Below are 24,607 nucleotides of genomic sequence, written 5' to 3' on the forward strand. Positions count from 1 at the left end.
TTCTATCATGTTGAACTGGATTATGTGCAATACTGATAGCAGATTTATTATCACAGTAAAGTTTTATAGGTATTTCCTATGGAATCTTCAAATCTTCTAAAATAATTTTTATCGACAGTAATTCGCAGATGCCCAATGTCATTGCTCTAAATTCCGCTTCTGAGCTCGATCTTGCAACTACATTTTTTTTTACTTCTCCATGTCATTAAGTTTCCACCAAAGAAAGTACAATAGCCAGAAGTAGATTTTCTATCATCTACCGATCCTGCATAATCTGCATTTGTATAAACTTCTAGATTGAGTTTCTCGCCTTTCTTAAACAACAATCCTCTCGCAATGGAGTTTTTCAAATAGTGAAGTATTCGGTACACTGCTTGGAGATGAATTTTGGACTATGCATAATTGACTTACCACTCCTACCGCATACGCAATATCTGGTCACGTATGAAAAAGATATTTTAATTTTCTAACTAACCTCTGGTAAGTTTCCTTATTTACTCGAGGACTCTCTTCAGATGCACATAATCTATGATTTTGATCAATTGGCGTTCTCATTGGTCTGCTACCAAGCTTTCATGTTTCAGAAAGTAAGTCAATCACATATTTCTATTGTGATAGGAATATGCCTTGTTTAGAATAGGGAACTTTTATTCCAAGAAAATATTTCAGCTTTCCTAGTTCTTTAACTTCAAACTTTTGGATTAAACAATTTCTTAATTTATCTTGTTCGTTATTATCATTACCAGTGACAATAATATCGTCGACATAAACAATTAGTGTTGTTACTCCCCCTGTGGTAGAATGTTTTATAAACCATGTATGATCTCCCTGACTTTGTTTATAGCTCATCAGCTTCCTCATAACTTGAGAAAATCTACCAAACCATGCCCTAGGAGATTGCTTTAATCCATACAACGCCTTTCTTAATTTACAAACTTTATTTCCTACTTACTCATACCCAGGTGGAATCTCCATATAAATTTCTTGTTCAAGATCACCAAGCAAAAAACCATTTTTTATATCATATTGTAACATGCCCCATCCATGATTTACAGCAAGAGATAGAAGTACTCGTACTGTGTTCATCTTGACAACAGGGGCAAAGGTTTCAAGGTAATCAACTCCATATGTTTGAGTATATCCTTTAGCAACCAATCGTGCTTTGTACCTCTCAAGTGTTCCATCTGCTCTATACTTCACAGTATATATCCATCGACATCCTACAGCTTTCTTATCTTTAGGCATAGTAACCAGCTCCCACGTTCTATTATTTTCTAAAGCCTACATTTCAAGATTTATTGTTTGCCTCCATTCTTCATGTTGTGTTACCTCCATATATGTTTTTGGAATATTTACCTGAGTAAGATTAACCATGAAACTTCTGTACTGACTTAAGAGTTTGTCATATGATACAAAGTGAGACAATGGATACTGAGTACAAGTTCGTTTTCCCTTCCTTAAAGCAATAGGCAAATCCAGGTCTGACTCATCGTTAGCAGATATTGTAATATCTGATTTATCACTATTCTTTTATCGCCAATTTCAGTTCCAGAGATATGTTCAGACTCTTGAACTTGCGTATATTTTTCAATGTTCCTTCTTGAATAAACCTATAATGGTATAGTAGTAGAAGGGTTAGATGGCCCTGGTGAGGTGCCTATTGGAGGTAAAGGGTTATTTGGCCCTGGTGAGGTGTCTATGGGTGGTAAAGATGAGGAGGATTGACTAATGTTGGGGTCAATTTCAAAAGGGTTTGGTACTGGTGATGGTAAAGGATTTAATACAGGAAATGTGAGGTTGGGAATGGGCAAATTCTTATGTATTTCCTCCCCCTGAAGATAAGGTGAGGTAAAGAAGCTCATGTCTTCATAAAAGGTAACATCAGCAGAGATGAAGTACCTTTTTGAAGAAGGATGATGGCATTTATATCTCATTTGAGTGTTCGAGTATCCTAAAGGCTACACAACCAAATACTCAAGGAATTAAGTTATTTGTCGTTCAAAAATCAGGATAAAATTTTGATAGGATATCCGTAGGAGTTTTCTGATCTAGAGTAGTAGATGGTAAACGATGATTAAATAAGTGGCTGTTAGCACAGCTTTCCCCTAGAAGAATTTAGGAACATTTCTTTGAAAAAGAATGACACATGCCACAGATAGAATGTGACCAATTTTTCTTCGACCACTCCATTTTGTTGAGGAGTGTCCAAACAAGATGACTCATGGATGACTCCATTTTCGTGAAAGAATGATGTTAGATTGAAATAATCTCAAGCATTGTCAGAGCGGAATCGTTTGGGTTTCATTCCGAATCGGTTTTCTATCATATGAAAGAATGTTTGAATGGTAGAACCAACATCAAATTTTTGTTTAAAAAAAAATCCATGAGACCCGAGTACAATCATCAATGAACACAATAAACCAGCGAAATTTGGAAACATTTGACACATTGGAGGGACCCCAAACATCAATATGAATAAGAAAGAAAGGAACCGATATTTGTTTATTATTACTAGGGAAGTGTACACGCTTGTGTTTAGTGAGTTCATAAACTTCACACTGAATTGACACTGGATTAATATTGTTGAATAAATCGAGAAATAAAATTTTAAGAGTCCGAAATGAAGGATGTCCTAGTCTATAATGGTTCAACAAAAGCTTACTTGAAGGATGATGAGTTTGTGAGGTGAAGGAGACTGGAAAACTATTTTGACCAATAGGTTCATCAAGATAATATAGTCCATTTTTTCCGTTAGCAAGTCCAATCGTCTTCCCATTGCCCTGTTCCTGTAAAATACAAGAAGAATCAGAAAAAATTAATCTGCATCCTAAATCTTTGATCAAATTCTTCACTGAGATCAAATTAATAGTTCGAATTTTTCTTTCTAAGGTCCCATCTGTTGTAGAAATTTTTTTTATTGCTCAGACAAGGACTATAAGAGATAAAATGACAGCTACTATTCGTCATATGGTCAGTTGCACCAGAATCAATAATCCAAGTACAACGTTTAGGCTGAGAAGTTGTACTTGTCAAAGTTACTGAATGTACCTTCACTAGGAGTATTATCCAAAGTTTTTAAGAGGCTCCTTAATTATTTGATCTCATGTATGTCCAACTTTTTGGTAATTTTAGACGTTTGTGATATTGATGCTAAAATAGACTAAACAACAACTCAAAAATGGAGATCTACGCACAGAACTGAAGGTTGAAGTACCAAATAGAAGGATGAGGAAAGTGATCAGCAATGAAGGCCAATCGAAAAAGCCTCAACGCTCTGATGCCATGTTAATTGATAAGAAAAATAATTATTTCTTACTTACTGCGAATTGCCTGATTGCGACAGCTTATCGAGACTTGTTACTAGACCAAGAACAAAAAATTCCCTAGAAGAAAGCTTAAAGAGGGCTGAAGTTTAAAGAAAAGAGACCATAGAAAATAAGTCCTGAACTCTAGAATGAGGGGATAGATTGAATACTGAAATCGTGTTTCACTACGATTCGGCTTTGCTTTTGGTTTCACTAGAAAGACCTCATGCAAATGGAGATAATTGTCCTCTCTATATACCGTGGATCACTCCTTTCCCTAACAAATGTGGGACTTTGTTTGCATTCACCTTACATACCCAACAATATCAACTTTGGAAATAACCAACTGGTATTAAATTATGTACTAGTGGTTCCTAAAATTAAAAAGAAACTTTTATCTATTAGCATCGGATATTGATTTGTTCCGTTGAGTTATTTGCTAATGGATTTGTTGTAAATAATCCACAGGGACAAATCATGCCAAGGGATTTATAAGCAATGGCCTCTATGCTTTAAGAGAACAAGAAGATTTTGCCAACAAAACATTTACTGCTTTCATTGCTTCAAAATCTGCTACTTCTTTCAATACTAATTTAGTTGCTTCAAATAAACATTTCTCATCCATTTGGCACAAATGTTTGGGTAATTTGAATGAGAAAGCCTTAAAATTTATGCATAGCAAAAGTATTATTGATATATCTAATTGGAAAAAGACAGAGTCTGTTTCTATAAGTTGTCAAATGGCAAAAATCTGAAAGCTTCCATTTGTTTCCACCTTAAATCTAAGCATGTTTCCTTTAGAAAAGGCTCATTGTGACTAATGGGACCCTGCTCTTGTCAAAATTGCAAATATTATACTTGTTTTGTTGATTATTTTTCTAGATATACATGATTATGCCCTTTAAAAAAATCAAACTTCTTTCAATGCTTTGTTAGGTTAAAAACAAAAAGTCGAAAATCAACTTGATAGGAAAATTAAAGTGTTTCAAAGTGATGGGTGGATAATTGACCTCCCTTAACCTTAAAATGAACTCACTTAAAACAAAATTGAATCCATCACCAACTCTCTTGCCCTCACACACCTCAACAAAAACAAAAACAGTGTAGTAGAACGAAAACATAAACACATTTTAGAAACGGAACTAACATTTTTCTTTCAGTCTAATGTACCTACGACATGTGACTGAGTATGCAGGCATGGAAGAATGGATTACTATATAAGACTCAAATTCTCCACAACAGCCAGCAAAATGCGAGGAATGACAGTCAAATATTAGTGCTAACTATCTAAGATCAAGAAACAAATTCCTCTTTGAGGAAAAATTACCTGCTATTAATCAAGAAGATGCATCTCAGCCAACTACAGGTGATGCAAGGCCATCCAATATCAATAATGACTGCCAAACCCACATAAAGAGACTCTTCATTGAGGAATGACTGCTTACTAACAGCACTGAAGAGGCTACATCGCTGCCAACGGCACCAGAAGTGCAAATTCACAACAACTTAGAACCATATCTCAACCACAACCAATAAGTCATAAATCAGGACAACTCTAACCTCTTAATTACCTCTGATTTATCTAATAGTAGTGATCAACTCTACATTTACTTATCTATATCTTCTACAGGTATCCATGCCACTTACACTACAACTCAATCAAATCAGAACATTCACCCTATGATCACTAGAAGCAAAAGCATCATTCAAAATCAATCCCAATCCTTTATTGCTACAACACAAATCAGTGAGCCAAACACATATAAATTAGCCCTTAATATCCCTCACTGCATAATACTATGAAAGAAGAAATGAATGCCTGCCCTCCAAAAAAATCATACACGGGAACTTGTCCTTTGTCCTCCCAAATCCAAAGATCATCGAATCAAAGTGGGTCTTCAAACCAAAACTCAAAGATAATGACTCAATAGATAGATATAAAGCTTGTCTTGTGGCTCAAGGCTACTCTCAATTAAAAGAAATTGAGCATGCTGAAACCTTTAGCCTAGTTATCAAACTATCTACCATCAGATTAATCCTTAGCATTGCGGTTACATCAAGCTGGTTCCTACGACAATTAGATGTAAAAAAATGCCTTTCTCCATAACATTATCAAGGAATAAGTCTATGTAGCACAACCTCCAGGCTTCCAAGACCCCTACCCTCCAAGCCATGTTTGTGAACTAAACAAGTCTCTATATGGTCTACAACAAACTCATCGGGCTTGGTTTGGGTGACTGTTCAACTATCTCATGAAACTTGGATTTAGTTGTAGTCACGCTATCCATCCCTTTTCATTCTCAAACAAAACAATGTCAGCATCCTTATGCTCATTTATGTAGATGACATTATTCTCACTAGAAATGACCAATTATTCAAAAAGTCATTACAAACCTTGGAAATCTCTCTTAAGTTGTCAATCGAGTTTGTCAACATCACCAAATCAAACCGAGAAAGATTTGTGGGTTGTCAAACAGATCCTTCAATATATCAAAGAAACCATAGACTCTGGTCTTCCAATCTTAAGAAATATAACGTCTAATCTTTATGTGTTTTGTGATACAGATTTGGTTGGATGCCCTTCAACCAAATGTAGTACCTGTTGGGTTTAGTGCCCTGAGCTTGTGAGTTTATAATTTGTTTGCATTACTCGTATTCCAATAAACAAAAATCCAAGGTTATTTAATGTAACTTGAATAGTATATATTTGATATACAGTATATATTTAATATACAATGTATATATTTGATATACAATATATATACAGTATATACTCGATATACAAGTGGATAATGTTCCAGTAATAATCTAGATGATCTATAGTACATGGATAAGGTTGGGTATCTTATCGTGGCAACACTATGGATACGACTCGCTTTGTAATAATTACAAACGCATTATCCAGGTCATTCATGTAGAGACATGCGAGTGGGGGTATCCTATACAATGAGTTTGTATAAGACCGGACCGCGAAATAATTAATCATTGGCTCTAACATCGTTAGTCAATAGATTGTTATCTCATAGGATGATCAGGTAACTCGATCTTAATCCTGAGCGAGTTATGGACTTCTGTCTATAAGAGATCGTCCTTTGATTTGTACGGTTAAGAGTGGCTTGAGTTGCTGACTCAATAATCCTACCATTTTGTGGACGAGACCGAGTGAGGAGCTGGAAACATAACTACGCAAGATGAAATTCACTTTTTCCCAACATTAGGGAAGTAGATGAGTGTTCCCTTACATGCTGATTCTGGGACTTGAACAAGGGGCTCCATGTTGGGTTTGTAAGGTGATTGCAAATAAAGTTCCACATTGGCTAGAGAAGGTAATGATCATAGGTATATAAGAGAGGACAATTATCTCCATTGGCGTGATGCCTTTTGGGTGATACCAAAAGCAAAGACGTGAGGCTATGCTCAAAGCGGACAATATCATACCATTGTGGAGATACTCGGGGTACTTGGGGTACCGTTGTCCTTAACAAGTGGTATCAGAGCCATGGTCTAAACCTAGCTGTGACGGTGAATCTTCGAGTGCCGAACAAAGAAGTGGTGAGCCCCAGAAGGTGTGGTCACATGGTGTAATCCGTGGGTGTGCTCTATCAAGGTGTGCCTAGAGCCTAGGATAAGAGCAAGCTCTCGTTTGGTCTTCGAGAGTAGACGAATTAGTGACTACTTGAGGAGAGGCTCGGTGGTACTTTGTTCAAAGGGAGAATTGTTGGGTTTGTAAGGTGATTGCAAACAAAGTCCCACATTGGCTAGGGAAGGGAATGATCATTGGTATATAAGAGAAGACAATTATCTCCATTGGTGTGAGGCCTTTTGGGTGATACCAAAAGCAAAGTCGTGAGGGCTATGCCCCAATATCATACAGTCTGAGTAGTAAGAAGAGTGCAGCTGTTCAGGCAAGATCTAGTACAGAAGTTGAGTATCATGTCATGGCAAGTGCTACACTGCTGGACTCACATGGATAACTCTCCTTCTTTATTATTTCATTCTTTCTTTTCTTTAGTAGCTTGTTAGAGCGCTCTGGTATAAATGTATACATTTCTCGAGTCAAAATTCTTACAAGTCAATTGAGAATTATTTCCATGTTATCATTGAGATTGATTTTTTTTCTTTTTTTTTTTAGGATAGACGTACGCTAATGGAAGAGGCCACTTGTTGCAGTTGATTTTGCTCCATAACAATTTGCTCTTTACAGTGACCTTATCCTACAATTATATATTTTAATATTCTTATTTTATATAGGAAAGTACTTTATGCTGTGCATTAAAGTAAAATCCAAGTGTACTGTGTTAAGACTAATCAATAGTGAGCTTTTGTTATTTCTGTTAGTTTAAAATAACAAAACATTGCAATCTGTTTTAGTTTAGTTAAAGGCCCAAGAGTAAAGCCTTTATGATTTCAGTATTGAGTGTGAATTGTGACATAATTGAAAAATTCCGTTTACGTGCATTTCTCTCTCTGCATTTTATGATGTTATCAGAGGCTTAATGTCTAAGGACGATTTCAAAGCATGACTGATTTCATGGAAGAAAATTCATAAGTTACCGCAGATCAAGGAACATAGCTAATTACACCAGGAAATAAAATCACCACCGTAAGATTGATTGACATTAATTTCCTACCATGGAAATTTCAATTACTTTGCAACATTAGAAGGTAATGATTTAGAAAGTTATATTGATGAAACATCTGAAATACTACAGCAATACGTTACTAGTACAGAAAATGTGATACCTACACAAAGATTAAAGGCAGCGAAAAGATAAGACAGACTTATTATTTTTGGCTTTTAGGATTGATGTCAGAGGAGATTCTTGCCGATCTTATTCACTGCAAAACAGCATAGGAACAACCTTCCAACAAATGTTCTATACGAAATCCTTCCAACAAATGTTCTATACGAAATCTTGCCAAAGTGATGGAAATAAAAACCAAACTTTAAAATATGAAGAAAGGCAACTTGAGTATCAAATATTATATACCGCAAATCAAGAATTTGGTAGATGCTTTACAAGCCACATGAAAGACAATTCCTACGAGAGATCACATTCTTCATATTTTGTCAGGATTAGGCTCCGAATATGAGTCTACCATCTATGTGATTATAGCAAAAATCGGTTCAATTTTTATTCAATAAGTCACTTCTTTATTACAATTTCATGATAGCATAATGGAAAAAGACACAACTATAATCAAAGATACTACTCTACCATTAGTCAATATTGTTCAATAAAATTTTAACTCGAACAGTGGTGATAATCAAAGATTTCATAATTCTCAAACTTACGAGACTTCTAGAGGACGTGGTAGAAATCACAAAGGTGGAGGAAGCCTAGAAAAAGAGTACAATGCTAAATTTGTTATAAATTTGGCCACACAGCAGATAAGTGTTATTTCCGAGTACCAAATCTCTCCAATAAATGTTACCGTCATCCCCAACAAATGTTAGCCATGTTAATGACATTAAACCTTAACAAAGTACGAACTGGTATCCTGATTCAGGAGTGACAAACCATATCACCCACGATATGGATATCATCTCCAAATTCTAAAGGAATCTCAACTATCAATCATATTCCCCCAGCCACCACTTCTTTCAATACTAGTACTACACCAAATTGTAATTCACACATAGATATATGACATACAAGATTAGGACATCTCTCATCTCCTCTTATAGACAAAGTTTTTAACAATTATACTCCCCATATTCAAATAAATGAAAAGCTTTCTTTTTGTCAAGCATGTGCCATTGGCAAAAGCCATTCCATTCCCTTTTTCTCCTTCCTCTACAATATACACTCCCCCACTTCAACGGGTTGTATCTGACCTCTAGGAACCATTTATAAAACATTTTGAAATGGTTTTAAATACGATGACTATTCTAGATTTACTTGGATTTATTTTCTAGAATCCAAATCCAAAGCTTTCTCTGCATTTCTTCATTTCAAAGCTTTAGTAGAAAAACTTCTTAATAATCCTATTCTATGTTTCCAATATTTGATGGAGGGGAGAATTTAAATCCTTTACTCCTTACCTGAAAAATAATGGAATTGAACCTCGCCTATCATGTCCATATACTTCCCACCAGAATGGGATTGTCGAAAGGAAACACCGACATAAAGTCGATATTGGTCTCACCATTCTCTCTCATTCTTTTATGCCTCTAGAATTTTGGGATGGTGATTTCTCAACAGCAGTATATCTAATCAACAGATTACCAGCATCATGGGCATGTCCTCTTGAAAAACTACTTCACCAAAAACCAAGTTACTCATTCCGAAAAACGTTTGACTGTCTATGCTATCCATGTCTCCATCCCTATAATGATCATAAACTTCAACCCCGATCTATTCCATGTATTTTCATAGGATATATAGTAATATCCATACAGATTATAAATGTCTCGCCTCCAATGGACATTTATATATCTCCGACCATGTCATCTTTGATGCAACATCCTATCCTTTTCGAATTCAATAACTCTTGAATACCAGATCATCCTCACCTCCAATCTCTGTTACTACATCCCAATTAACATTACCTATGTCACCTACATTATCTGCTTCCCCACCAATGTCCACACCTCCAACTTCTAATGTTCATATTCAACCTGATATTTCACCTCCTGCCATAGACTCTACAAACTCTACTCTATCATCCCCAATGCCTACAAACCTCATATTACATGACTCTGACATTACACCTTTATGTCCTGACATAGACCTTACAAACTCTAGACCAGCTATATATACCTGACACTACGCCTACAAACCTGGCTCCAAATGCTACTTCATCTACTGTTAGACATCCCATGATTACTCGAAATACACATGCTATGGTAACACATGCAAATAGTGGTATTTTTAAATACAAAATATATCTGGCTGATTGTTGTTCAAATTCGCAAGTGTACGAATTGTCACAAGTAATATAGAAGTAAGTAAAGTATCGAACATTTAATGGTGGTGAAATGAAGTAATTTTAAAAGAAACTAATTCAATAACAAAAGAAAATATCACAACTATAAAGAATCAAGAGTAAATTCAAGCCGATTAAACTCTATAGAATGACTTCACTAATATCGTCTTTTAACTCTTCCTACTACTTTATTCAAAACTTTTCTAAACAATGGTTGTTGGCGAATTCTACCTATTGACTCAATATTCTTTCTCAAGTAATAACGATTTTCTTCGAAAAATAGAGTATCTATATCCCTATGACTATTCCGACGATTCAAATAATTAAGCACGTAGAACCCAAAAACTATGCCACAAAATTCACAAGAATATCTCTACCTCTTGATTTAATTTCAGGAGAACTATTCAAATCTAGTCAATAATCTTGTTTTTTAACCTCGATTTATAACAATAAATCAATGTAAAGAAGAGCTAGATCTCAACAATGCATTAAGAATATAAAAAGTTCTCACAACCAACAAGTTTAGAAAAAAAATCAAATAAAGAACATAGAAGAGTCAAGTTCGATAAATGCTACATCAATGTCCTAGAAAATGTATTTAGTTCATGCTTGAATCCACAAAGAAAATCTCAATCAACATCATTGAAGGAAGTTGAAGCTAAAGGAGAGAAAGAAGAATAGAAAGATAACAAATCCGGTGATCTCTCGAACCTCCGTTCTTCGCATTCCTGCCGATCTTCTCAAAATCTCCTTTTCTCTCTCTAAACAACGTTCTGCTTCCCTCTGTTTTGCTCCTCGGCGGCTAGGGGTAATATGAAATATTTAACCAATTTCGGTGCCTAGGCGCCTAAACACGTGCTAGCAAAAAAACCTGCTTCCAACTTTGTAGCGCCTAGGCGCCCAACATTCTGCCATTTTGTCAATTTTCGGCGCCTAGGCGCCCAACACACTGGAATTTGACTCGATTTTGCTTCTTTATTTGCTCTTTTTCTCCTCTTCATCAACTCAAGTCCTATAAAAGAAAGAAATACTAAAAACGATTAAACTACCCAAAGGAAATGTCCGTAAAAACTATCAAATAACTCAAAAACACCCTAAATTACAAGAGTCAAAAGTCACTTATCAATGATTTTAAAAAGGTGGAACCTACAATAGCCCAGGAAGCTATGAAACATAGTCACTAGAGAAAAGCTATAGAAGAAGAGTAGTTAGCTGTAATGAAAAATAACACCTGGGAGTTAGTACATGGGAAATTTGAAATTTTGACCCCTCCCATAATTCACCTTGGATTTATAACCTCATTTTGAAAAAAAAAACTAATCTATGACCCCACTCTTCCTTATTTATTAATAATTTCATAATTTTGAAATGTAAAATTATCGTAGTACCCTCATGTTTCAAAATCAACATCTCCCCCCACAAATCTCGGGAAATTGGGATTTTTGACCCCTTTCAATAACCACTTTGGACTTTTGACCCCCTTTTGATTTTTACCTATTTATGATCCCTCCACCTCAGATTTCTGACCCCTCCCCTTATTTTGCTTTGTAAATTGACTAAATTGCCCTCATTTCATAATAAATGCATTTATGATATAATAAATTTCCAACCAACTCACCAACGACCAACTTAACAATTCGCACTTTGTTTTTTCAACTCCAAATCACCACACACACGCAAGTCATGTTTTTTTTCCAATACTCAAGATTTTCTCCACGTGATTGTTGGCCCACATTATCCAATCGATCGGTCCCCACATAATCCGTTATCTCGAATCCATTGTTTTCACAATATAGGTATGTCCATTTCATCATTTTAGAATATTGTACTTCTTCAAACTTGTAATGATACGAAATTTTATCATTTTTCTAGAAAAAAACGTTATTTTACGGAAAACAGAAATGAAGTCTAGAATTTAACTTGGACCGGGATTGGTACCGGGATGAAATTTAGAACTGGGTTTGAGACCGAGATAGAAGGTAAACTCAAGCCCGGTCCTTCATGTCCAGATACGACCGGGACCGGGACCGAGATGGGGATAAACTGGGGTAGACCGGGATAGGGATTGGGACCGGGACCGGGATTGGGACTGGGACCGGGATCGGGATCGGGATAGGGACCGAGACCATGCAATATAAATCTTGAATTTTTCTTGTTTGTTTGTAAATTTATTGATTTGTATTTAATTATAGTGTTTTGGTCTATTTGCAGGATGCCTCGTGTTTTTATATCATTCGGTGGAGAATAGAAAGATATTGAAAAGGATTACGTGGGTGGTCGTACAAGAGGATTGACTGTGGATAGTAAAATCACCTATGCTGAATTTCTAGGACATGTATGTAGGCTAAGTAGTATAAATCCATTACAGGAAGATATCATAATTAGACGTGTATATAATTTTAAGGCGAAGGTTTGTGTAATGGAAATAACTGACGACGATGACCTGACTTTCTTCTTAACTGGTGAAGATGTCTCTGAATTGCCGCTATACATATCTACCGTGCCAAAGAAGGTACATCAGAATGAACCGTACATGCCTTATTTCCCATATTATTTAGGCCAACACGTGTCCAATGTTCCTATTCCCTCAGCTTGTGCCCCCCCATTTGCAAAACCCTTATTTCCGAGACCCTCATTTTCAAGTCTGTCAGTTCCGTCCTCGTCGTCGAACCCCTCTTCTTCCCGCCCACCACCCCCTACTTTGGTCATATTGGTCATGATATAGCATCTCTCGCATCGTTAGGGTCAAATGTTGTTCCTTGTAATTTGGGAGATGATAGGGCATATGATTGGGATGTGTCTGGCTTGTGGAATGGAAGTGAAAATGTGGATGAAGATAGTGATGAATCATATCGTCTAATGACCGACACGGAAGAAGGAGACGACGAAAGGGAATATGGAAATGAGCACGCCAGTGATCGACTTGATGTGCAACATGAGCATGAAGAGGTAACAATTCATAATACAATGGCTGAATATCCTGTAGATGTCGTCCATGAAACGGCAAGCAATAGACTCACCGGTCATTCAGAAGCTGATAGATTGCAAGCCATGGTCCAATCGGCTGGGACCAATGATGTTAAGGAGGGTGATGTATTTGACTCGAAGAAGGAACTAGTTATGAAAATGCATTTACTTGCATTGCGGAAGAACTTTCAGTTTCGAGTGAAGAAGTCTACGCCGGAACTATACTTGCTGCGATGCGTCGATCCTACTTGCACGTGGCGACTTAGAGCCACTAAGATTAGAGATTGCAACTTGTTTAAGATAAAAAAAATATATCGCAGTCCATTATAATCTCAATGGTGCCCTTATGAAACAGGATCATCGTCAGGCGAAGAGTTGGGTGGTCGGTCATCTAGTACAATCAAAGTTTACTGATGTTTCTCGCACGTACAGGCCGAAGGACATCATCCAAGATATTCGTGAGGAGTACGGTGTAAATATGAGTTACGACAAGGCCTGGCGTTCGAGCGAAGAAGCACTCTGACTTATCAGAGGGGATCCAGCTTCATCGTACGGGCTACTACCCGCTTATGGGGAAGCCGTGAAAATCATGAACCCAGGTACTATATTTGAATTGGAGTTGGATGATAGCAAGTACTTCAAATATGTATTCATGGTCATGGGTCAATCAATTAGAGGTTTTATGTGTTGCATTCGACCAGTTTTGGTTATTGACGGGGCACACCTTAAAGGGAAGTACGGAGGTGTATTACTAACTGCTTCTGCTGTTGATGCGAATAACCAAATATACCCAGTTGCTTTTGCAATAGTCGGGAGTGAGAGCGTCGCATCATGGGTATGGTTTATGGCTCAATTGAAGAGTGTTGTCGACACCGTTCAGAATTTGGTCTTCATTTCTGATCGACATGCCGCCATCTGTAAAGCGATTGATGAGGTATTTCCTACTGCATTTCATTGCTTTTGTATACATCATCTAAAGATGAACTTGCTGGCCAAATTTAAAACGCCCGCGTTGGAGGAATTATTTTTTAAGGCTGCGAAGGCATTTCGCGAGTCATATTTCAATGAGAACTGGGTCCAACTGTGCGCACACCCAGGAGTGAGGGAATATCTGGAAGCTATAGGAAAGGAACGATGGGCTCGCTGCTTTCAGACGAAACTAAGATACTCACAAATGACCACCAATATTGCAGAGTCCGTTAATGCCCTTTTCAGGCATGCACGTAAGTTGCCAGTCACCGCATTACTTGATCATATCAGAGATATGTTGCAGAGGTGGTTCTACAAACGTCGGACGCTTGCTTCTTCACGTCAGAGTACGTTGTCTGACTACGCAGAGGAAATGATTGCCGAAACTTCGGATAATGCACGGAGACACATTGTTATGAACATCGACCAGTTTAATTTTGAGGTACGCGACGGGAACCTCAATGGGGACGTTGACTTGCAATCGCAGACGTGTACTTGTCGGGAGTTCGATTATTTTAAAGTCCCGTGCTCCCATGCTATTGTTGCAGCCTGTTCTCGTAGCATAAATCCGTACACACTATGCGATGAGGCGTACACGGTCAACAGCTGGATGTTGGCGTATGCATAACCAATATTTCCAGTGGGTTCATCCTCAACATGGAAGAGTTTTCCGGGGTTTGTGAATATCGATGTTCAACCACCGAAAAAGGTCGTTAGGGTTGGACGGCGACAGACGGTGAGGATTCCTTCCACAGGCGTGGTCCGTCCACCGTGCAAGTGCAGTCGATGTGGTACGTTGGGACACAATCGTAAAACTTGTCGCGAACCACTAAATACTGTGTAGCAATATTATGGCTATTTACGTTGTAATATGTAGACATTTATGTATCTCAAACAAAAATTTATTAGAATGACTAATACATTGTATTTTGGGAAAATTGACTTTGCCTCCTGGGGCCTTTTAAGTTTTTTAATCGCCCTTCTCAAACCAAAACTTTCTAATCATTTGCTGACATCACCTACTTTGCCAAATGACCTCCAGTGCCCCTCCTTAACTTGGTCCAAATCTCCCTTACTTGGGTAATATGAATAGTTCGTTCCATCTTTAGCGCACTCACACTGTAGCATTCTTCGCTCAACTCAAATTTGACTGTCTTCACCTGCGATTGAAATTACATTTCTCTAAATCTCTTGTTCTTTCTCCTTCGTAATTCGATTGCGACTCGCTAATGTAACTCTGACCCTGTCGTCTTCAAGCGGGGAGACGAAGTGATTTTGGTTGCAGATTACAACGAAGGAGATTTCATCGTTAACTTTGGGTTAGTGCATTTATCTCTCGAATAGATTAAGATTTTCGTTTTAATTACCACTATTTTAGATATTGTTCGTAAGTTCTGTACAACCCCGACGTTGTTCTTCTGTCTCTTTTGCGATTTTCGTGGATTTTTTACACTGCACATCTAGGGCTTTCGAAGAGGAGGAAAATAATACGTAATCGGCGCCAGGGAAATGAATCGATTGAGACTAGCCAAAGAGCCAAAAATGAGATCGAGAAATACAGTGAACATGAAAGGTCGAGAGCTAGAAAAATCGACAGCTAGAAAGATCGAGAGCGAGACATATCTAGAACAAGAGAATCTCCATTGATTGACAATTAACGTGAGTGTGCTAGGAAGAGCGAAATCGAGCGCTAGAAATATCGAGAGCCAGAAATATCGAGAGCTATAAATATCGAGAGCTGGAAATATCGAGAGCTATAACATCGAGAGCTAGAAAGATCGAGAACGAGAAATATCGAGTACGAGAGAAGCTACATTGATTTGCAATTATAGGTTGTGAAATAGATCGAGAAACATCAAGATCGTGAAACATCGAGATCGAGAGACATCGAGATCGAGAAAAATTACAGTGTTTTACATTTTGTATTTGAACTAGTTGCATGTTTCCCTTTCCCTGTCTTTTTAATCCGTGATTATGTATCATGTTCAATTATTAAATTTTTGAACTACTTGCGTGTTTCCGTTTCTCTATCTGCTTAATTTGTCATCATATATCTTGTTCAATTTGTTGCAGGTGCACAATGGACCATCAGTTGAGGATTAAGAAGAATGACCGCTTTCCGGCTCAAGCTACCAGCATGTCTCACTTGAGCAATGTCAACAGGCTTATCAAGGATAAACTCACAGCGGACCAACTTGATATGTTCCGTAGAAGAACAATATTTGGTCGATTTGTCGACTTGGAGATGATGTTCTGCAGTGGTGTAGTTCATCACTTTCTGTCAAGGGAGGTTGCTGGGAGCAGCGCACGACAGCATGAGTTTCTTAATTGGTGGCAACGTGTTGACATTCTCGAAGGATCAATTCATGCTTATAACGGGATTGTGGCGGCTGCCCGGTAAGGTGGTTCAGAAAAAGATTGGAAAGAATAGGTTGCGGAGGAAGTACTTCCACAATGAAGCCTCCATGCTGCTCGAAGAGTTTGTGGAGGTTTAAAAGCAGACTGATTTCGAGGACGACGAGGACGCTGTTAAAGTGACATTCATTTTGTACACGGAGCTTGTGATGATGGGAAAGAGCAAGAGCAAGTCGAAGGTTGACATCGACTTGTACAACCAAGTCGATGACTTGGACTACTTCAACCATTTGGATTGGGGTTCTAATGTCTGGGGTAGGACAGTTAACGGTCTGAAGCGTGCGATGAATGGAAAAGTTGCGGTATACAAGAACAAAGTAAGAACGAACAAAAAGTATCTAGTAAAGTATAGCCTACCGGGATTTCCGCTTGCGTTTCAGGTAATCAATACGTATGCATACTCGTCCTTGTTTGTGAAAACTTTTTTCAGGTGTGAGACTAAACTGAAATTTTATATTCAGGTGTGGATATACGAGGTTGTCCCATCTCTCATCACTCCTGGTGTCAATCGTTTGAGCGAGACCGCCATTCCCCGAATAATTCGGTATTCGTACAGTAGAGTCGTCGGTACAAAAGATCTGGGGGAGGAGGTCCTTGGTTCAGCGGTGGTAAGTGATCTATAATATGTTTATTGTTGTCTAGTTGTAATGGTATTTACACTTCCTTAGGTTCTTGTGATTTACGTTCAGTTGGTCATATCTTATCCACTCGTGGAGACGGAGCTGGATAAGGACTACCAGCGGTGTCCATTGGACGAAAGAGAGGTGATTGATTTAACTGCGCCTGGGTGTTCCACCTCCGACAGTGATGATGGACACAATCCTTCCCCCATCACCGACAATCTTGGCGCGGAAGACGATCTCCCACTCGACGATACGCATTTGTTGGAAACGAATGTACAGACAATGCCGGACGAGTCTTCGGATATGCCACGTACAGAGGCCGCATCTGAAGGTGGGCAACGAACACCGGTCGAAGTACTTCGACGAAGTACTTCTATTCGGTCGAATGTGGGGCAAAGCCCGCGACAATCACCGCGAGCGACGTCACGCGCTGCTTGCCCTACACAATGGCACGACACCCGTCGATCGAATGATAGATTCGGGGCTATGGAGAGAAGGCTGGATCTTTCAGCTTCGGACATGGCGGAGGTGAAGACGGATTTGGCGGAGGTCAAGTCCGACTTGAGTGAAATGAAACTCCTGCTTCAACGGTTGTGCCAGGTAGCCTTTTCCTATGACTTGGTATAGTTCGTATATTGTACGTACTCATTCAATCGAAGTGCTAATACGTTAGTTCATTTGCAGATCGATAGGCGAGAGGTGAATATTGGTGTCTCTCCGTCGGATACAGTCCAAGTGTCACATCCATTGGTATCCAATGTTATCCCCGAGCATGATGGGGATGCTGATGACCACAAACCTGGAGGTTCCGAGGGTGGAAAAGAGGACGATGTGGTTCCTGTAGAAGCGTCGTTGCATGAAAAGACAACGGATGGAGTAGAGATGACCATACCCCCATTCGATCTTGGAGATGCAGAACTAGCCAACCCCGCATGTATTGTCGATTCGGTGGAGTTGGACGTTGCAGTGGTGACACCCATTGAGATGGTGGAACTCGAAATGGCACCGCCAATAGTACAGGATCCACAATCCCATACGACGACGTCCGATCCAACCTTCGAGCCTCCTGCCTCAACCAACATTGATGGTCTGTGTGGCATGATCCATGGGCCTCGTCAAGCCGAGCATATTGAGTTGGCCCTTATACCAGCGGATACGAGCCCCACAACTCAGTCGGCCAGGAAAATCGAGGTACGGTCCTGCACACCCTTTTCTAAACTTAACAAACTACGTACAGCATAAAAAATTACCTATTTCTTGTGTTTTGTAGGTTTCGTATCCCGACGAAACAAGAAGGACCGAGCGTAAGGGGACGAAAACGAAACCATTCAGTCCGGAGGATACGCGTCGGCAGAAGAAGAAGCAGAAGATGGTGGATGTGGATCCCGTACCTGCCAGCCAGGTTAGGCCATTCCGTCCCAAATACAACCCGTTGCATAACTTTCCGGATGCCAAGTTTAGGGAGATGATGCGTTGCGTACGGGACCCTGGGAGTGACAAAACAACGCGGCCGTCTACAACTTGGAATGTGGAGAGCGGATATTCCAGAAGATTCTTCATTAACATCCTCAATCCTGTGGAGAAGGTGGAAGACCCGGTAAGTGATACAACACATCCTATTACCCTATGCCCATTACTGAACTGTGTTTCACCAAACATATCTGCTGTCCTCGTGTGTGCAGGAAGCTGCTGGCATTCTATATTTCATTATGAGGAAGCTCGGTAGTCGGCCGCACCTGTGCGTTCAGAAGTTCTCTGTCCTGGACCCACTACAAATGGTAAGATGGGTAGTTTTTTTAGAATACACGCATAATATTTGTGTTTCGACGAACCTAATGGTGACTGTGCTGTGTGTGTGTGTGTGTCTCAATCTCGATTTAACTCGATCTAACCCTCTCGCTAACTCGATCAAAATCGCTTTCGATGTTATCCAGTCTCGATCTTGATCTTACTCGATATAACTCGATATAAATCGCTCTCGATGTTATTCACTCCCCATCTCGATTTAACTCGATCTAACCCCCTCACTAACTCGATCAAGATCGCTCTCGATGTTATCCAGTCTCGATCTCGAATCTCTGTAGTAGTATATGCTCGATCAAACTCGCTCTCGATGTTATCCACTCTCTGTAGCAGTTCCTCCTCTATGAGAACACCCAACAACTTCTGTAGTAGTATATACATTTGTACTTCAGTATCTGGAATCTGTCTCGCTTTATGACTTATTTGTCTCGCTCTCGTTGTCTCGATCTCGCTGTATCGCTCTCCTTGACTCGTTCTCGATGTCTCGCTCTCGTTGTCTCGCTCTCGATGTTATGCTCTCGATGTCTCGCTCGCGATGTGTCGCTCTCGATGTTATGCTCTCGATCTCATTCGCTATCCTTCTTTTTTTCGCGTCTCCATTTATGTATATTTATAAGATCGCAAAGATAACAACCTATCTTTCTCGCTATCTCGCTTTCTAAATTTCTCGATTTGTCTCTTTCTCGCTATCTCGCGTTCTAGACGTATATACCCATACCCACTTATCTTATAATTAAGAGGTTAGTAAGAGGGAGGGTGGTTGATTAATTAATGCGCCCTTTCAAATCCTCCGTCCCAGCCCAGTTGTCTTTCCATCTTTCCAATGCAGTGATTAATTACTCTTCCTCTTCCTTCCTACCCGTTAACCCAATTTTCGATTTAATTATTTTTTCAATTTTCCATGAAACCAACCAAGAATTTCTCTATATATAGATACCACAAAGTACACAACAACGACATCCAGATTAGAAGTATCTATCTATCTAACATTTATTAGAAGCAAACATGTCAACATCTTACGAGTCAGACGGTTCCTCTTCCGACGGAGCAACCAGTCCTATCTCAAACCATCCCTCCTCCTTCGCGGAGAGCAGAGTGCCAATTAATGGTCCTCTTCAACAAGCACGGGAAGAAAACGACCAGCTCAGGAGAGAGCTACGTCGAACGCAACATGAGCTCAACAACACGAGGTATAAGTTAGCCCGGGTTGAAGAAATGCGGGACTTGCTGGAGGGACTGCTGAAGGAGGAGAAGGAGGAACGACTTCGTCTAGAGGACAGGGTGGATCAGTTACTGGCCCGTCTACGCCGATACCGTAATAATAATAATAATTTGTAAAATCCCATTTTAGTAGTAGATTATGGTTGTTGTTTTTTTTAAGCTACTAAAAAAACACTTTTTGTAATGGGATGGATGGATGGAACCCCTGTTTCCTACTTTAATGAATCAATTATTATTATTTTTGTTGTTACTGCTTGATTACTTTCTCAAAATCCTACAGTCTTCTTTCTCTTACACGCTCATTCTCGTTCGTGGTAATTTTCGCTGATTTTCGTTGTACTTCTAAAAAAATTTATCCTTATTGTCATCACGGTCGCTTACTTATTACGCTATTTTTCTTCTTCCACATTATTATATATCCACTTATATGCTGTTAATCGTTCACGATGACGTCTCATTTTCGTTCAAGATCATTCTCGTTCAAGCTTATTCACGATCTGTTTCGTTATCTGTTTTGCACTGTCGCTACTATTTTCCACTGCACCCGTTTACTCTCAATAGACTGAAATCGAATAAGTACTAAAAAAAAAAATAGATGCAGCCTTTCTTTAATTTAAAGAACATCAACCAACAATTGAAAGAATTAAATTTCACGTCTTTTCATCTCTCTTGCTCTCGTTCATGCACGCTCTCGATCAAGCCCATGCACGTTCTAGATGTACGCTCTCGTCAAGCTCATACACGCTCTCGCTGTACGCTGTCGATCAAGCTCATGCACGCTCTCGATATCGATCACGATCAACCTCATTCACGCCCTCGTCAAGCTCATGCATGCTCTCGCTGTACGATCTCGATCAAGCCCATGCACGTTCTAGATGTACGCTCTCATCAAGGTCATGCACGCTATCACTGTACGCTCTCGATCAAGCTCATGCACGCTCTCGATCGCGATGACGATCAACCTCATTCACGCTCTCGCTGTACGCTCTCGATGAAGCTCATGCACGTTCTCGATCTCGATCAGATCTCGCTCTCGCTCATGAACGCTCTCGCTCTCGCTAATGAATGATCTCGATCTATAACATACTCCAAGTAGCTATCCATATCCATTTAACGCGCTAACGATCTCCTTCTTCTTCACGCCCTGTCCGTCAGCAAATGATTTGGTAAAGTAGGTGATGTCAGCAAATGATTAGAAAACTTGTGTTTTGAGAAGGGCGATTAAAAAACTTAAAAGGCCCCTGTAGGAGGCTTATTTTGTCAATTTTCCCTTGTATTTTGTTAGATATGAATAGGTAGCTTGTACCGCAAGTAAGAATCCATGCACATGCATGAACAATAGGTTGCTATTCTTTCATATATGATTACAAACGTGTTTTATGTTATGCTACTGTTCATCAGTGACTACAGCTTAACATAAGTATGCTAAAACAAATTATGATAGGTCATATTTAGGTCCGTGGAAAAAAAATCGATACAAAGAATAATTACAACTAAAAAAAGGGTCTGCGAGCCCACATTTGTACAGCATATTGACAACGAAATAAAGAAATGTTACTTTGAGTCAAAGTGTCCATCTTTGACCCAGTTACATCGTACTCGAAAAATCTAACACAAAATATGCCGCAATCTGTGAACCCGGCTTGCTGAGGTATAGTACGTCTTCGGACCCTCCACGGCACCGTGGGCAGGTTAGGCCGAACTGCGAGCATCCCGCTCCAATGAAGAATCGCTGGGATTATCGTGCACATTGGCTTGATCGCCTTCTCGAGATCATCCAACGGGGTGATCGACTGCAGTGAGTCCCATACGGTTAGATCACCCTCCACAAGATCAATCCCGATCATGACCCAGTGGTTGCCGCCAATATTCATCGGCGTGTACACGATATCGGCCTCAGTCCATGGGGTGTCGTAGTCCGATTGTCGACCAAGCACGTACCGAAAGATGGTACGCTCTTGCCTCCAATCATACGTACATTTCGACGGCAGGACACCCGGCTTCATAGCTGCATATGGTCTGTCTGTTCGTTGTAGCAAGTTCTGAAAAAAAAACCCCCACAAACGTCATTCACGTATCGAAGTAATATCGTTCGTTACATGGGTGAAAGGTAACCCGAACTTACGGATAGAAGTACGTCGCCTATTGCGAATCGCACGCGCAATAGATGTTTACACTTCTCAACCTTCCTCGCCGTTAACATCATAAGCGAGTCGATATACTGCATGTGACATTATAAAAAGTATAAGTCTATAATTAAAAACAACTTTGCTGCTTCTAAACTTCACTAACCTCGTCGTCGAGTTGAAACTCAGGATCCAGGAGCAGGCCAAACCAACTCTTGTATTTGATCCCGACGGACGTTGAACGAGAATTGCCGTCGGTTGATGGGTCGTCCATCCATCTCTGGAACCCCTCGTCCAGGAGCGGTGGGATGGGGCATGTAGGGTCGTACGCTCGAACTTTGATACCACGTTGGCCGATGGGCGTGCATATGGCTCGCAACTTCCACGGATATTTCCTCTTCCGAAGACCCTGGCCAAGTGGGCCTTCAATAAACTCAGGTTCAACCTGTAACAAGTATAAAAGAAGTTCAATACAATACTTAATAACGTTGGAGTTGGAGTTGGACGTTGGCATTACCTTAACAACGGTCAGGTGTGGAGTTCCTCCATGTGATAAGGGTAGGGGTCGACTTTCTGTCCTATCAGTTTGCTTTCTCGGTGGCCCTGCGGGTTGCGGTGTCGGTACGTTAACCATCTGCCCCTTACTTGCCTCCCTGTCACTGGCGCACGTACCTAGAGTAAGATCCTAAAAATGGACGAATATTTGCTTTAAGTAAATAAAGTTAGGTTAACATAAAAAAGTTAGTATCGTTACAGAAATACCTCAATTACGTCTACCGGACTAGGGTGGCCACTTGAGACCTCCTGGGTAGCTCCAACAATGGTAGGAGCGTGATCCATCTCCACGTCACTCTCGTGAACGTCGGTGGGTTCTTCACAAGTCTTCGGATCCTCGTCCATCCTCGGCTCGTCCCCTGTCTTCGGATCCTCATCCATGTCCATATCCTCCTCGTTACGCCCACTCGGATCACGTCCACCCGAAGAACCATCCTGATCCGGCACACCGCCCCTTCTATCATATTTATTCTAGCCCTTCGACATAACCTACGTAATAAAAATTATAAATATACGGATGTGAACAAGAAATTCAGATAATACAATACAATAACCCTTACCTTTGTTAGCCTATTCATAAACTTCTTTATATCCTTTATGTCAGTCGTCATGCCCGTCAGAGTTGTCTCAATGGCCGTCACTCTGTCGCCGAGCCTCCGCAGCTCCCGACTCCACGTATGCTTCGACTTCTTCTTCTTCTTCTCCGTCCCTTTCTATGGCAACAATTGATCTTGTCCTCCATCGGTCCCAATAATATCTTCTGTTACATGATCAACCACTGGGGAAGCATCATTTGCTACATCATCGAGCTCAACTAGATCCCCAACCTCACCAGTAACGAGAGACTTCTGAGCGGTGGAAATAGTAGCCAGTGGTTCTGTAGCAAGTTCTGTGGGTGCAGGAGGTCCGACAGGGGGCCACTGGTGGATGCATAACGCGAGTCATATGCTGTCGTTCGACATCAGTCGCCTCCAAACAAACTACAACCTTCGACTGTATAACACAAATAGTTAGGTCAATTTTAATATTAAATACTAAAAACAATAAGAACATGTTGTACTCACCTTGACGTTCTCGAAAACCTCTCGCTCCAAAACATTAAAAGCACGCGAATAGGTGCAAGACCATCTAAGTAGACGAGGAATAGCATCGTCATTCAGCCTCAATGCTACTCGAGTCAACAAGGTTGATATTGTCTCGTATGCTCAAACCTGCAGTCACGTCAAGTTAGACTCTACGGTATTTCACAGGTACATAAATATATAATAAATTACATTTAAATTTCACTAACCTGAAAAGCGTATGGAAACCCATACAAGCTATACGTCTCAACATGGCTCGAGTCCATAGCGACCTTCTGTTTGTACGCCTCGACCTTGTCCTTCAGAGCGTTCTTCAAGCTCCAGAGAATCCTTTCAAAAATCATTGAACTCCAGTCATAATTACAGAAAACTTCCCACCGATCCACAATCCCAAGGAGGCTCGTGTCCATTTTCTGCTTCCTTTCCTTGCCCATCATGGCAAGCTCTATGTAGTACACTATAGCAATCTTCACAGCGTCCTCGTCATTTTCGAATGTGTGTTCTAAAAAAATTTTCTCCAACTCCAAACACTTCACACTCGCATTGTCTTGAAAATACAGAATTCTAAGTCTCCGGTTATGAACATCCTCGTCTACCCTATTCATGGTGTG

At 39.9% G+C, this 24,607-nt stretch overlaps 1 protein-coding gene across 1 annotated transcript; it reads left to right on the top strand.

Annotated features, from left to right (window-relative positions):
* The first annotated feature begins 13,791 nt into the window (after nt 1–13,791).
* LOC148210652 (uncharacterized) lies at nt 13,792–16,572 on the top strand. Its single transcript, XM_088124737.1, has 2 exons — nt 13,792–14,789; nt 16,245–16,572. The coding sequence occupies exons 1-2, from the start codon at nt 13,792–13,794 to the stop codon at nt 16,570–16,572; spliced, it is 1,326 nt and encodes a 441-aa protein (XP_087980863.1).
* Nucleotides 16,573–24,607: the final 8,035 nt, after the last annotated feature.

Source organism: Momordica charantia (genome assembly GCF_013281855.1).
Source record: "Momordica charantia cultivar OHB3-1 chromosome 6 unlocalized genomic scaffold, Mcharantia_2.0 BLBB01000006.1, whole genome shotgun sequence".
NCBI lineage: Eukaryota > Viridiplantae > Streptophyta > Magnoliopsida > Cucurbitales > Cucurbitaceae > Momordica > Momordica charantia.

Excerpts from the sequence above, each read along its gene's own strand:
- LOC148210652 (XM_088124737.1), top strand. The coding sequence starts at position 13,792 with ATGAACCCAGGTACTATATTTGAATTGGAGTTGGATGATAGCAAGTAC. Across the intron at positions 14,790-16,244 it reads GTCAACAGCTGGATGTTGGC|GTGCACAATGGACCATCAGT; the intron begins GTATGCATAACC and ends AATTTGTTGCAG.